The sequence below is a fragment of the Lethenteron reissneri genome, unplaced genomic scaffold, assembly GCF_015708825.2.
Source record: "Lethenteron reissneri isolate LAM-NWPU_2019-01 unplaced genomic scaffold, ASM1570882v1 scaffold_1638, whole genome shotgun sequence".
In the NCBI taxonomy this organism is placed as follows: domain Eukaryota; kingdom Metazoa; phylum Chordata; class Hyperoartia; order Petromyzontiformes; family Petromyzontidae; genus Lethenteron; species Lethenteron reissneri.
Genome location: NW_026891375.1, coordinates 602,204 through 617,802, shown reverse-complemented (window position 1 = coordinate 617,802; position 15,599 = coordinate 602,204). Strand labels below are relative to the sequence as shown.

Sequence of the window (15,599 nt, the reverse complement as noted above, 5' to 3'; positions counted from 1 at the left end):
TGGCCGTGCCACTGTGTTCATCATGGCCGTGTCACTGTGTTCATCATGGCCGTGTCACTGTGTTCACAATGGCCGTGTCAATGTGTTCACAATGGCCGTGTCACTGTGTTCACAATGGCCGTGTCACTGTGTTCATCATGGCCGTGTCACTGTGTTCATCATGGCCGTGTCACTGTGTTCATCATGGTCGTGTCGTTGTGTTCACGATGGCCGTGTCATTGTGTTCATCATGGCCGTGTCACTGTGTTCACAATGGCCGTGTCACTGTGTTCATCATGGCCGTGTCACTGTGTTCATCATGCCGTGTCACTGTGTTCATCATGGCCGTGTCACTGTGTTCACAATGGCCGTGTCACTGTGTTCATCATGGCCGTGTCACTGTGTTCACGATGGCCGTGTCACTGTGTTCATCATGGCCGTGTCACTGTGTTCATCATGGCCGTGTCACTGTGTTCATCATGGCCGTGTCACTGTGTTCATCATGGCCGTGTCACTGTGTTCACGATGGCCGTGTCATTGTGTTCACGATGGCCGTGTCACTGTGTTCATCATGGCCGTGTCACTGTGTTCACGATGGCCGTGTCACTGTGTTCATCATGGCCGTGTCACTGTGTTCATCATGGCCGTGTCACTGTGTTCATCATGGCCGTGTCACTGTGTTCATCATGGCCGTGTCACTGTGTTCATCATGGCCGTGTCACTGTGTTCATCATGGCCGTGTCATTGTGTTCACGATGGCCGTGCCACTGTGTTCATCATGGCCGTGTCACTGTTCATCATGGCCGTGTCACTGTGTTCATGATGGCCGTGTCACTGTGTTCATGATGGCCGTGTCACTGTGTTCATGATGGCCGTGTCACTGTGTTCATGATGGCCGTGTCACTGTGTTCATGATGGCCGTGTCACTGTGTTCATCATGGCCGTGTCACTGTGTTCATGATGGTCGTGTCACTGTGTTCATGATGGCCGTGTCACTGTGTTCACGATGGCCGTGTCACTGTGTTCACGATGGCCGTGTCACTGTGTTCATCATGGCCGTGTCACTGTGTTCACGATGGCCGTGTCACTGTGTTCATCATGGCCGTGTCACTGTGTTCATCATGGCCGTGTCACTGTTTTCATCATGGCCGTGTCACTGTGTTCATCATGGCCGTGTCACTGTGTTCATCATGGCCGTATCACTGTGTTCATCATGGCCGTGTCACTGTGTTCATCATGGCCGTGTCACTGTGTTCATCATGGCCGTGTCACTGTGTTCATCATGGCCGTGTCACTGTGTTCATCATGGCCGTGTCACTGTGTTCACGATGGCCGTGTCACTGTGTTCATCATGGCCGTGTCACTGTGTTCATCATGGCCGTGTCACTGTGTTCACGATGGCCGTGTCACTGTGTTCACGATGGCCGTGTCGTTGTGTTCATCATGGCCGTGTCACTGTGTTCATCATGGCCGTGTCATTGTGTTCATCATGGCCGTGTCACTGTGTTCACGATGGCCGTGTCATTGTGTTCATCATGGCCGTATCACTGTGTTCATCATGGCCGTGTCACTGTGTTCATCATGGCCGTGTCACTGTGTTCACGATGGCCGTGTCACTGTGTTCATCATGGCCGTGTCACTGTGTTCACGATGGCCGTGTCACTGTGTTCATCATGGCCGTGTCACTGTGTTCATCATGGCCGTGTCACTGTGTTCATCATGGCCGTGTCACTGTGTTCATCATGGCCGTGTCACTGTGTTCATCATGGCCGTGTCACTGTGTTCATCATGGCCGTGTCATTGTGTTCACGATGGCCGTGCCACTGTGTTCATCATGGCCGTGTCACTGTTCATCATGGCCGTGTCACTGTGTTCATGATGGCCGTGTCACTGTGTTCATGATGGCCGTGTCACTGTGTTCATGATGGCCGTGTCACTGTGTTCATGATGGCCGTGTCACTGTGTTCATGATGGCCGTGTCACTGTGTTCATCATGGCCGTGTCACTGTGTTCATGATGGTCGTGTCACTGTGTTCATGATGGCCGTGTCACTGTGGTCACGATGGCCGTGTCACTGTGTTCACGATGGCCGTGTCACTGTGTTCATCATGGCCGTGTCACTGTGTTCACGATGGCCGTGTCACTGTGTTCATCATGGCCGTGTCACTGTGTTCATCATGGCTGTGTCACTGTTTTCATCATGGCCGTGTCACTGTGTTCATCATGGCCGTGTCACTGTGTTCATCATGGCCGTATCACTGTGTTCATCATGGCCGTGTCACTGTGTTCATCATGGCCGTGTCACTGTGTTCATCATGGCCGTGTCACTGTGTTCATCATGGCCGTGTCACTGTGTTCATCATGGCCGTGTCACTGTTCACGATGGCCGTGTCACTGTGTTCATCATGGCCGTGTCACTGTGTTCATCATGGCCGTGTCACTGTGTTCACGATGGCCGTGTCACTGTGTTCACGATGGCCGTGTCGTTGTGTTCATCATGGCCGTGTCACTGTGTTCATCATGGCCGTGTCATTGTGTTCATCATGGCCGTGTCACTGTGTTCACGATGGCCGTGTCATTGTGTTCATCATGGCCGTATCACTGTGTTCATCATGGCCGTGTCACTGTGTTCATCATGGCCGTGTCACTGTGTTCACGATGGCCGTGTCATTGTGTTCATCATGGCCGTGTCACTGTGTTCATCATGGCCGTGTCACTGTGTTCATCATGGCCGTGTCACTGTGTTCACGATGGCCGTGTCACTGTGTTCATCATGGCCGTGTCATTGTGTTCACGATGGCCGTGTCACTGTGTTCATCATGCCGTGTCACTGTGTTCATCATGGCCGTGTCGTTGTGTTCACGATGGCCGTGTCACTGTGTTCATCATGGCCGTGTCATTGTGTTCACGATGGCCGTGTCACTGTGTTTATCATGGCCGTGTCATTGTGTTCATCATGGCCATGTCACTGTGTTCATCATGGCCGTGTCACTGTGTTCAAGATGGCCGTGTCACTGTGTTCACGATGGCCGTGTCACTGTGTTCATGATGGCCGTGTCACTGTGTTCATCATGGCCGTGTCACTGTGTTCACGATGGCCGTGTCACTGTGTTCACGATGGCCGTGTCATTGTGTTCATCATGGCCGTGTCATTGTGTTCATCATGGCCGTGTCACTGTGTTCACGATGGCCGTGTCACTGTGTTCACGATGGCCGTGTCATTGTGTTCATCATGGCCGTGTCATTGTGTTCATCATGGCCGTGTCACTGTGTTCATCATGGTCGTGTCGTTGTGTTCATCATGGCCGTGTCGCTGTGTTCATCATGGCCGTGTCACTGTGTTCATCATGGCCGTGTCACTGTGTTCACGATGGCCGTGTCACTGTTCATCATGGCCGTGTCACTGTGTTCATCATGGCCGTGTCACTGTGTTCACGATGGCCGTGTCACTGTGTTCATCATGGCCGTGTCACTGTGTTCACGATGGCCGTGTCATTGTGTTCATCATGGCCGTGTCACTGTGTTCATCATGGCCGTGTCACTGTGTTCATCATGGCCGTGTCATTGTGTTCACGATGGCCGTGTCATTGTGTTCATCATGGCCGTGTCACTGTGTTCATCATGGCCGTGTCACTGTGTTCACGATGGCCGTGTCACTGTGTTCATCATGGCCGTGTCACTGTGTTCATCATGGCCGTGTCACTGTGTTCATGATGGTCGTGTCATTGTGTTCATCATGGCCGTGTCACTGTGTTCATCATGGCCGTGTCACTGTGTTCATCATGGCCGTGTCACTGTGTTCATGATTGTCGTGTCATTGTGTTCATGATGGTCGTGTCATTGTGTTCATCATGGCCGTGTCACTGTGTTCACGATGGCCGTGTCACTGTGTTCATCATGGCCGTGTCACTGTGTTCACGATGGCCGTGTCACTGTGTTCATCATGCCGTGTCACTGTGTTCATCATGGCCGTGTCACTGTGTTCACAATGGCCGTGTCACTGTGTTCATCATGGTCGTGTCGTTGTGTTCACAATGGCCGTGTCACTGTGTTCATCATGGCCGTGTCACTGTGTTCACAATGGCCGTGTCACTGTGTTCATCATGGCCGTGTCACTGTGTTCATCATGGCCGTGTCACTGTGTTCACAATGGCCGTGTCACTGTGTTCACAATGGCCTTGTCACTGTGTTCACAATGGCCGTGTCACTGTGTTCATCATGGCCGTGTCACTGTGTTCATCATGGCCGTGTCACTGTGTTCATCATGGTCGTGTCGTTGTGTTCACGATGGCCGTGTCATTGTGTTCATCATGGCCGTGTCACTGTGTTCACAATGGCCGTGTCACTGTGTTCATCATGGCCGTGTCACTGTGTTCATCATGCCGTGTCACTGTGTTCATCATGGCCGTGTCACTGTGTTCACAATGGCCGTGTCACTGTGTTCATCATGGCCGTGTCACTGTGTTCACGATGGCCGTGTCACTGTGTTCATCATGGCCGTGTCACTGTGTTCATCATGGCCGTGTCACTGTGTTCATCATGGCCGTGTCACTGTGTTCATCATGGCCGTGTCACTGTGTTCACGATGGCCGTGTCATTGTGTTCACGATGGCCGTGTCACTGTGTTCATCATGGCCGTGTCACTGTGTTCACGATGGCCGTGTCACTGTGTTCATCATGGCCGTGTCACTGTGTTCATCATGGCCGTGTCACTGTGTTCATCATGGTCGTGTCACTGTGTTCATCATGGCCGTGTCACTGTGTTCATCATGGCCGTGTCATTGTGTTCACGATGGCCGTGCCACTGTGTTCATCATGGCCGTGTCACTGTGTTCATCATGGCCGTGTCACTGTGTTCATGATGGCCGTGTCACTGTGTTCATGATGGCCGTGTCACTGTGTTCATGATGGCCGTGTCACTGTGTTCATGATGGCCGTGTCACTGTGTTCATCATGGCCGTGTCACTGTGTTCATGATGGCCGTGTCACTGTGTTCATGATGGCCGTGTCACTGTGTTCACGATGGCCGTGTCACTGTGTTCACGATGGCCGTGTCACTGTGTTCATCATGGCCGTGTCACTGTGTTCACGATGGCCGTGTCACTGTGTTCATCATGGCCGTGTCACTGTGTTCATCATGGCCGTGTCACTGTGTTCATCATGGCCGTGTCACTGTGTTCATCATGGCCGTGTCACTGTGTTCATCATGGCCGTATCACTGTGTTCATCATGGCCGTGTCACTGTGTTCATCATGGCCGTGTCACTGTGTTCATCATGGCCGTGTCACTGTGTTCATCATGGCCGTGTCACTGTGTTCATCATGGCCGTGTCACTGTGTTCACGATGGCCGTGTCACTGTGTTCATCATGGCCGTGTCACTGTGTTCATCATGGCCGTGTCACTGTGTTCACGATGGCCGTGTCACTGTGTTCACGATGGCCGTGTCGTTGTGTTCATCATGGCCGTGTCACTGTGTTCATCATGGCCGTGTCATTGTGTTCATCATGGCCGTGTCACTGTGTTCACGATGGCTGTGTCATTGTGTTCATCATGGCCGTGTCACTGTGTTCATCATGGCCGTGTCACTGTGTTCATCATGGCCGTGTCACTGTGTTCATCATGGCCGTGTCACTGTGTTCACGATGGCCGTGTCATTGTGTTCATCATGGCCGTGTCACTGTGTTCATCATGGCCGTGTCACTCTGTTCATCATGGCCGTGTCATTGTGTTCATCATGGCCGTGTCACTGTTCACGATGGCTGTGTCACTGTGTTCATCATGGCCGTGTCATTGTGTTCACGATGGCCGTGTCACTGTGTTCATCATGGCCGTGTCACTGTGTTCATCATGGCCGTGTCGTTGTGTTCATCATGGCCGTGTCACTGTGTTCATCATGGCCGTGTCACTGTGTTCACCATGGTCGTGTCACTGTGTTCATCATGGCCGTGTCACTGTGTTCATCATGGCCGTGTCACTGTGTTCATCATGGCCGTGTCACTGTGTTCATGATGGCCGTGTCACTGTGTTCATCATGGCCGTGTCACTGTGTTCATCATGGCCGTGTCACTGTTCATCATGCCGTGTCACTGTGTTCATGATGGCCGTGTCACTGTGTTCATCATGCAGTGTCACTGTGTTCATCATGGCCGTGTCACTGTGTTCATCATGGCCGTGTCACTGTGTTCATCATGGCAGTGTCACTGTGTTCATCATGGCCGTGTCACTGTGTTCATGGCAGTGTCACTGTGTTCATCATGGCCATGTCACTGTGTTCATCATGGCCGTGTCACTGTGTTCATCATGGCAGTGTCACTGTGTTCATCATGGTCGTGTCACTGTGTTCATCATGGCCGTGTCACTGTGTTCATCATGGCCGTGTCACTGTGTTCATCATGGCCGTGTTACTGTGTTCATCATGGTCGTGTCACTCGTCCTGGCTCTGCCCACCCACCCCCACGTCGTTGCTACTTGACACGTGGCTGCGTGGGCGGTGTGCTGTCCGTGTCCGTGTGTGTGTGTCCGTGTGTGTGTGTCCGTGTGTGTGTGTGTGTGTCCGTGTGTGTGTGTCCGTGTGTGTGTGTGTGTGTCCGTGTGTGTGTGTGTCCGTGTGTGTGTGTGTGTGTCCGTGCGTGTGTGTGTCCGTGTGTGCACAGAGAAGCGCCTCGCCCACCTACATCGAGGAACAGAAGCAGCTGAAAGCCAGGTGAGCCTCCTCCCCCGCTCCCCCCCCCCCCCCCCACAGACTCGTTAAACCGGCCACCACCGACGCAGGCAATGGGCAATGTCTGTCACGCAAATACAACGACGTGCCGATGCGTTTCTAGTTCAGCACATCGGAGTGTCGGAGAGTCGGGGTTCTCACGCGAAAAAACACGCGTGGTAAATACATCGTTATTACCATGGGATATTGTTGCCAGCGTCAAAGTATGTCAGATAGGAATAGGTTTTACCCTTTCTGGCAATTAAAGCAGGTGTTACGATGTTCAAACAGCAACGTTTTGCGACCTATTCGTATTTTCTATGCCTTGATACTGCCAAAAAGATATCCCACTTCAGTTTTTTCAGTTTCACTATTTAGGTATAGCCCTGTGAGCCATTCGGCTCTTGACTCGGGTGCAACCGCAACAAACAAAAACATGAACAAGAAAACATCTTCAAGTGACTACACGCAATCAGAAAAATCCAGGAAAAAAACAGCAAAAGTCTTCCAGAAAAAGCACCGTACATCAACGCTGCGTGCAAAAATCCCAGTGGGATGCAAGTCAAACAATAACAACCATAAGACAATTTAGATTAAAGTTATCAGGCTAACTCTGTACTACAACAAACAAATATGGCTAATCCAAACGTTTTCGAAATCACCAAAATAAAGCCATAAAAACAATGTAACAGTGATCATAGGAGCTGTGATTGAAATTTAGCAATAAACGATCTACATGACATGTACCACCAAACTGTGCAGCCGTATCTGGCTGCATGAGTCACTCTACAACAGCAGGAGCATCAGTCGGAGTATCGCTGCCCGACCCGAACTCCTCGTGTTCTGGCACTGGTAGTGAGACACTAGTCCAGTACAGAAGGGAGTCTGGTGTCGGCCAATCAGTTTGAAAGGCAATTTAACACGTATGAGGCTTTCGCGATCAATATTATTCATAATCAACGTTTTTGGGTTTAGATCGAGTTATTTATAAATGTGTCGTAACCCTCCACCACCCGACACGGCCAATCAGTAAAAAAGTGTCACGTTGACAAAAGACAAATAGTTCACTGCTTTAGCCCACCGGTGTGTTGAAGCGTGAAACCACAACATTTACAATTTGAGTTGTATGACGTTTCGCTGGAAATTGCATCCAGCATCATCGGGCAATTTGCCAGAATGGTGAGGCTCTGCTCTGTCTCCCGTTCTTCTATAGAGCAATGCATGACTTATCAGAGCATGCTTGTTTGCATGTTCGCTTACAGTACGTGTGGTTAATGCTCACTTGATGAAGGTATCGATTTTGGTGTTAAAACAACTCCTGTTATATTGGCAGAAAGGGTGAAATCTATTTTTATTTTCCCCAAAAGTATTTTATTCACGAAACGATTCGGGTACATGCAGAGGTTATGAAATGGGGGTTAAAATCTAATCTCATCTTTCATCATTTTGGATAATGCCAAGAAAGTTATCCATAGATATCAATTCAGCCGTAAATAATAATAATAATACAGGGACTCCTCTACTTACGAACGAAATTTAGCAATAAACGATCTCCAGGTGTCTCTGTTCGTAAGTCGATTTGTTCATAAGTCGATTTGTTCATAAGTCGAGGAGTGCCTGTGATTGAGAGTGGACTGCAGGCCGATGAAGCCGTGCTCAGGCGTTGGCGAGCGCAAGGAGGCTTGGGGCTGTTTCGGGCTCTGCTGGTGGCCGTAGCCAAAACTACCGCCGCCCCTTCCTCTTTCGACAGCTTCAAAAAGTTCATAGATGACAGCGACGACGACGACGAAGACGACGACGATGCTGGTGGAGGTGGAGATGATGAAGAAGCAGGAGGAGGAGGAGGAGGATTCCTGAAGAAACGCGTCAAGAGCAATGAGGAGAAGGTGAGAAGGTGACCGGGACTCTCGGAGCTCCGAGTCATTCCTCCCCACTCCCGTCACTCCGTCTCCCTCTCGGGCGCTCTCTGCCGCTGGTTGCCATTGCCCTGTGGTTGCCGTTGAGCTTGACCCGATGTCATCGGAGGTGGTGAGTGGCTGTGTGAGTGGGTGAGTGACTGTGTGAGTGGGTGAGTGACTGGGTGAGTGACTGTGTGAGTGGGTGAGTGACTGTGTGAGTGGGTGAGTGGGTGAGTGACTGTGTGAGTGGGTGAGTGGGTGAGTGACTGTGTGAGTGGGTGAGTGGCTGTGTGAGTGGGTGAGTGACTGTGTGAGTGGGTGAGTGACTGTGTGAGTGGGTGAGTGGCTGTGTGAGTGGGTGAGTAACTGTGTGAGTGGGTGAGTGACTGGGTGAGTGACTGTGTGAGTGGGTGAGTGGGTGAGTGACTGTGTGAGTGGGTGAGTGGCTGTGTGAGTGAGTGAGTGACTGTGTGAGTGGGTGAGTGACTGTGTGATTGAGTGGCTGAGTGAGTGGCTGAGTGACTGTGTGAGTGGTGAGTGGGTGAGTGAGTGGGTGAGTGACTGTGTGAGTGGGTGAGTGACTGTGTTAGTGGGTGAGTGACTATGTGAGTGTGTGAGTGGCTATGTGATTGAGTGAGTGACTGTGTGAGTGGGTGAGTGACTGAGTGACTATGTGAGTGGGTGAGTGACTATGTGAGTGGGTGAGTGGCTATGTGAGTGGGTGAGTGACTATGTGAGTGGGTGAGTGGCTGTGTTAGTGGGTGAGTGACTATGTGAGTGTGTGAGTGGCTATGTGATTGAGTGAGTGGCTGTGTGAGTGGGTGAGTGACTGTGTGATTGAGTGGCTGAGTGAGTGGCTGAGTGACTGTGTGAGGGGTGAGTGGGTGAGTGAGTGGGTGAGTGACTGTGAGAGTGGGTGAGTGACTGTGTTAGTGGGTGAGTGACTGAGTGACTATGTGAGTGGGTGAGTGACTATGTGAGTGGGTGAGTAGCTATGTGAGTGGGTGAGTTACTATGTGAGTGGGTGAGTGGCTGTGTGAGTGGGTGAGTGGCTATGTGAGTGGGTGAGTGACTATGTGAGTGGGTGAGTGGCTGTGTGAGTGGGTGAGTGGCTATGTGAGTGGGTGAGTGACTATGTGAGTGGGTGAGTGACTGTGTGAGTGGGTGAGTGACTGTGAGTGGGTGAGGGGCTATGTGAGTGGGTGAGTGACTATGTGAGTGTGTGAGTGGCTATGTGATTGAGTGAGTGACTGTGTGAGTGGGTGAGTGACTGAGTGACTATGTGAGTGGGTGAGTGACTATGTGAGTGGGTGAGTGACTATGTGAGTGGGTGAGTGGCTGTGTGAGTGGGTGAGTGAGTGGGTGAGTGGCTGCGTGAGTGGGTGAGTGACTGTGTGAGTGGGTGACAGTGTGAGTGGCTGTGAGTGGGTGAGTGGCTGTGTGAGTGGGTGAGTGGCTGTGTGAGTGGGTGAGTGGCTGTGTGAGTGGGTGAGTGACTGTGTGAGTGGGTGAGTGGCTGTGTGAGTGGGTGAGTGACTGTGTGAGTGGGTGAGTGACTGTGTGAGTGGGTGAGTGACTGGGTGAGTGACTGTGTGAGTGGGTGAGTGACTGTGTGAGTGGGTGAGTGACTGTGTGAGTGAGTGGGTGAGTGGCTGTGTGAGTGGGTGAGTGACTGTGTGAGTGGGTGAGTGACTGTGTGAGTGGGTGAGTGACTGTGTGAGTGGGTGAGTGACTGTGTGAGTGGGTGAGTGGCTGTGTGAGTGGGTGAGTGGGTGAGTGAGTGGGTGAGTGGCTGTGTGAGTGGGTGAGTGACTGTGTGAGTGGGTGAGTGGGTGAGTGAGTGGGTGAGTGGCTGTGTGAGTGGGTGAGTGACTGTGTGAGTGGGTGAGTGAGTGGGTGAGTGGCTGTGTGAGGGGTGAGTGGCTATGTGAGTGGGTGAGTGGCTGTGTGAGTGGGTGAGTGACTGTGTGAGTGGGTGAGTGACTGTGTGAGTGGGTGAGTGGCTATGTGAGTGGGTGAGTGGCTGTGTGAGTGGGTGAGTGGCTATGTGAGTGGGTGAGTGACTGTGTGAGTGGGTGAGTGGCTGTGTGAGTGGGTGAGTGACTGTGTGATTGAGTGGCTGAGTGAGTGGCTGAGTGACTGTGTGAGGGGTGAGTGGGTGAGTGAGTGGGTGAGTGACTGTGTGAGTGGATGAGTGACTGTGTTAGTGGGTGAGTGACTATGTGAGTGTGTGAGTGGCTGTGTGAGTGGGTGAGTGGCTGTGTGAGTGGGTGAGTAACTGTGTGAGTGGGTGAGTGACTGGGTGAGTGACTGTGTGAGTGGGTGAATGGGTGAGTGACTGTGTGAGTGGGTGAGTGGCTGTGTGAGTGGGTGAGTGACTGTGTGAGTGGGTGAGTGACTGTGTGATTGAGTGGCTGAGTGAGTGGCTGAGTGACTGTGTGAGGGGTGAGTGGGTGAGTGAGTGGGTGAGTGACTGTGTGAGTGGGTGAGTGACTGTGTTAGTGGGTGAGTGACTATGTGAGTGTGTGAGTGGCTATGTGATTGAGTGAGTGACTGTGTGAGTGGGTGAGTGACTGAGTGACTATGTGAGTGGGTGAGTGACTATGTGAGTGGGTGAGTGGCTATGTGAGTGGGTGAGTGACTATGTGAGTGGGTGAGTGGCTGTGTTAGTGGGTGAGTGACTATGTGAGTGTGTGAGTGGCTATGTGATTGAGTGAGTGGCTGTGTGAGTGGGTGAGTGACTGTGTGATTGAGTGGCTGAGTGAGTGGCTGAGTGACTGTGTGAGGGGTGAGTGGGTGAGTGAGTGGGTGAGTGACTGTGTGAGTGGGTGAGTGACTGTGTTAGTGGGTGAGTGACTGAGTGACTATGTGAGTGGGTGAGTTACTATGTGAGTGGGTGAGTGGCTGTGTGAGTGGGTGAGTGGCTATGTGAGTGGGTGAGTGACTATGTGAGTGGGTGAGTGGCTGTGTGAGTGGGTGAGTGGCTATGTGAGTGGGTGAGTGACTATGTGAGTGGGTGAGTGACTGTGTGAGTGGGTGAGTGACTGTGAGTGGGTGAGGGGCTATGTGAGTGGGTGAGTGACTGTGTGAGTGGGTGACAGTGTGAGTGGCTGTGAGTGGGTGAGTGACTGTGTGAGTGGGTGAGTGGCTGTGTGAGTGGGTGAGTGGCTGTGTGAGTGGGTGAGTGACTGTGTGAGTGGGTGAGTGGCTGTGTGAGTGGGTGAGTGACTGTGTGAGTGGGTGAGTGACTGTGTGAGTGGGTGAGTGACTGGGTGAGTGACTGTGTGAGTGGGTGAGTGACTGTGTGAGTGGGTGAGTGACTGGGTGAGTGAGTGGGTGAGTGGCTGTGTGAGTGGGTGAGTGACTGTGTGAGTGGGTGAGTGACTGTGTGAGTGGGTGAGTGACTGTGTGAGTGGGTGAGTGACTGTGTGAGTGGGTGAGTGACTGAGTGACTATGTGAGTGGGTGAGTGACTATGTGAGTGGGTGAGTGACTATGTGAGTGGGTGAGTGGCTGTGTGAGTGGGTGAGTGAGTGGGTGAGTGGCTGCGTGAGTGGGTGAGTGACTGTGTGAGTGGGTGACAGTGTGAGTGGCTGTGAGTGGGTGAGTGACTGTGTGAGTGGGTGAGTGGCTGTGTGAGTGGGTGAGTGGCTGTGTGAGTGGGTGAGTGACTGTGTGAGTGGGTGAGTGGCTGTGTGAGTGGGTGAGTGACTGTGTGAGTGGGTGAGTGACTGTGTGAGTGGGTGAGTGACTGGGTGAGTGACTGTGTGAGTGGGTGAGTGACTGTGTGAGTGGGTGAGTGACTGGGTGAGTGAGTGGGTGAGTGGCTGTGTGAGTGGGTGAGTGACTGTGTGAGTGGGTGAGTGACTGTGTGAGTGGGTGAGTGACTGTGTGAGTGGGTGAGTGACTGTGTGAGTGGGTGAGTGGCTGTGTGAGTGGGTGAGTGGGTGAGTGAGTGGGTGAGTGGCTGTGTGAGTGGGTGAGTGACTGTGTGAGTGGGTGAGTGGGTGAGTGAGTGGGTGAGTGGCTGTGTGAGTGGGTGAGTGACTGTGTGAGTGGGTGAGTGAGTGGGTGAGTGGCTGTGTGAGGGGTGAGTGGCTATGTGAGTGGGTGAGTGGCTGTGTGAGTGGGTGAGTGACTGTGTGAGTGGGTTAATGGCAAGGTGAGTGACTGTGTGAGTGGGTGAGTGGCTGTGTGAGTGGGTGAGTGGCTGTGTGAGTGGGTGAGTGGCTATGTGAGTGGGTGAGTGACTGTGTGAGTGGGTGAGTGGCTGTGTGAGTGGGTGAGTGACTGTGTGATTGAGTGGCTGAGTGAGTGGCTGAGTGACTGTGTGAGGGGTGAGTGGGTGAGTGAGTGGGTGAGTGACTGTGTGAGTGGATGAGTGACTGTGTTAGTGGGTGAGTGACTATGGTAGTGTGTGAGTGGCTATGTGATTGAGGGTGAGTGACTGTGTGAGTGGGTGAGTGACTGATTGACTATGTGAGTGGGTGAGTGGCTATGTGAGTGGGTGAAGTGACTGTGTGAAGTGGGGGAGTGGCTGTGTGAGTGTGTGAGGGGCTATGTGAGTGGGTGAGTGGCTGTGTGAGTGGGGTGAGGGGCTATGTGAGTGGGTGAGTGACTGTGTGAGTGGGTGAGGGGCTATGTGAGTGGTGATGACTGGTGAAGTGGGTGAGTGACTGTGTGAGTGGGACTGTGTGAGTGGGTGAGTGACTGTGTGAGTGGGTGAGTGACTATGTGAGTGGGTGAGTGACTGTGTGAGTGGGTGAGGGGCTATGTGAGTGGGTGAGTGGCTGTGTGAGTGGGTGAGGGGCTATGTGAGTGGTGTGAGTGACTGTGTGAGTGGGTGAGTGACTGTGTGAGTGGGTGAGGGGCTATGTGAGTGGGTGAGTGGCTGTGTGAGTGGGTGAGGGGTATGTGAGTGGGTGAGTGACTGTGTGAGTGGGTGAGTGGCTGTGTGAGTGGGTGACTGTGTGAGTGGGTGAGTGGCTGTGTGAGTGGGTGAGTGACTGTGTGAGTGGGTGAGTGACTGGGTGAGTGACTGTGTGAGTGGGTGAATGGGTGAGTGACTGTGTGAGTGGGTGAGTGGCTGTGTGAGTGGGTGAGTGACTGTGTGAGTGGGTGAGTGACTGTGTGATTGAGTGGCTGAGTGAGTGGCTGAGTGACTGTGTGAGGGGTGAGTGGGTGAGTGAGTGGGTGAGTGACTGTGTGAGTGGGTGAGTGACTGTGTTAGTGGGTGAGTGACTATGTGAGTGTGTGAGTGGCTATGTGATTGAGTGAGTGACTGTGTGAGTGGGTGAGTGACTGAGTGACTATGTGAGTGGGTGAGTGACTATGTGAGTGGGTGAGTGGCTATGTGAGTGGGTGAGTGACTATGTGAGTGGGTGAGTGGCTGTGTTAGTGGGTGAGTGACTATGTGAGTGTGTGAGTGGCTATGTGATTGAGTGAGTGGCTGTGTGAGTGGGTGAGTGACTGTGTGATTGAGTGGCTGAGTGAGTGGCTGAGTGACTGTGTGAGGGGTGAGTGGGTGAGTGAGTGGGTGAGTGACTGTGTGAGTGGGTGAGTGACTGTGTTAGTGGGTGAGTGACTGAGTGACTATGTGAGTGGGTGAGTTACTATGTGAGTGGGTGAGTGGCTGTTGTGAGTGGGTGAGTGGCTATGTGAGTGGGTGAGTGACTATGTGAGTGGGTGAGTGGCTGTGTGAGTGGGTGAGTGGCTATGTGAGTGGGTGAGTGACTATGTGAGGTGGGTGAGTGACTGTGTGAGTGGGTGAGTGACTGTGAGTGGGTGAGGGGCTATGTGAGTGGGTGAGTGACTGTGTGAGTGGGTGACAGTGTGAGTGGCTGTGAGTGGGTGAGTGACTGTGTGAGTGGGTGAGTGGCTGTGTGAGTGGGTGAGTGGCTGTGTGAGTGGGTTGAGTGACTGTGTGAGTGGGTGAGTGGCTGTGTGAGTGGGTGAGTGACTGTGTGAGTGGGTGAGTGACTGTGTGAGTGGGTGAGTGACTGGGTGAGTGGCTGTGTGAGTGGGTGAGTGACTGTGTGAGTGGGTGAGTGGACTGGGTGAGTGAGTGGGTGAGTGGCTGTGTGAGTGGGTGAGTGACTGTGTGAGTGGGTGAGTGACTGTGTGAGTGGGTGAGTGACTGTGTGAGTGGGTGAGTGACTGTGTGAGTGGGTGAGTGACTGAGTGGACTATGTGAGTGGGTGAGTGACTATGTGAGTGGGTGAGTGACTATGTGAGTGGGTGAGTGGCTGTGTGAGTGGGTGAGTGAGTGGGTGAGTGGCTGCGTGAGTGGGTGAGTGACTGTGTGAGTGGGTGACAGTGTGAGTGGCTGTGAGTGGGTGAGTGACTGTGTGAGTGGGTGAGTGGCTGTGTGAGTGGGTGAGTGGCTGTGTGAGTGGGTGAGTGACTGTGTGAGTGGGTGAGTGGCTGTGTGAGTGGGTGAGTGACTGTGTGAGTGGGTGAGTGACTGTGTGAGTGGGTGAGTGACTGGGTGAGTGACTGTGTGAGTGGGTGAGTGACTGTGTGAGTGGGTGAGTGACTGGGTGAGTGAGTGGGTGAGTGGCTGTGTGAGTGGGTGAGTGACTGTGTGAGTGGGTGAGTGACTGTGTGAGTGGGTGAGTGACTGTGTGAGTGGGTGAGTGACTGTGTGAGTGGGTGAGTGGCTGTGTGAGTGGGTGAGTGGGTGAGTGAGTGGGTGAGTGGCTGTGTGAGTGGGTGAGTGACTGTGTGAGTGGGTGAGTGGGTGAGTGAGTGGGTGAGTGGCTGTGTGAGTGGGTGAGTGACTGTGTGAGTGGGTGAGTGAGTGGGTGAGTGGCTGTGTGAGGGGTGAGTGGCTATGTGAGTGGGTGAGTGGCTGTGTGAGTGGGTGAGTGACTGTGTGAGTGGGTGAGTGACTGTGTGAGTGGGTGAGTGGCTGTGTGAGTGGGTGAGTGGCTGTGTGAGTGGGTGAGTGGCTATGTGAGTGGGTGAGTGACTGTGTGAGTGGGTGAGTGGCTGTGTGAGTGGGTGAGTGACTGTGTGATTGA

At 52.9% G+C, this 15,599-nt stretch overlaps 1 protein-coding gene across 1 annotated transcript in view; it reads left to right on the top strand.

Moving 5' to 3' along the window:
- The window catches only part of LOC133362946 (protein KRI1 homolog), a 52,549-nt gene that overhangs the window by 18,743 nt on the left and 18,207 nt on the right, over positions 1 to 15,599 (top strand). The window contains exons 6-7 of the mRNA XM_061581924.1: positions 6,634 to 6,683; positions 8,431 to 8,566. Coding sequence (XP_061437908.1) covers positions 6,634 to 6,683; positions 8,431 to 8,566 — 186 coding nt within the window. The remainder of the gene's footprint in view (positions 1 to 6,633; positions 6,684 to 8,430; positions 8,567 to 15,599) is intronic.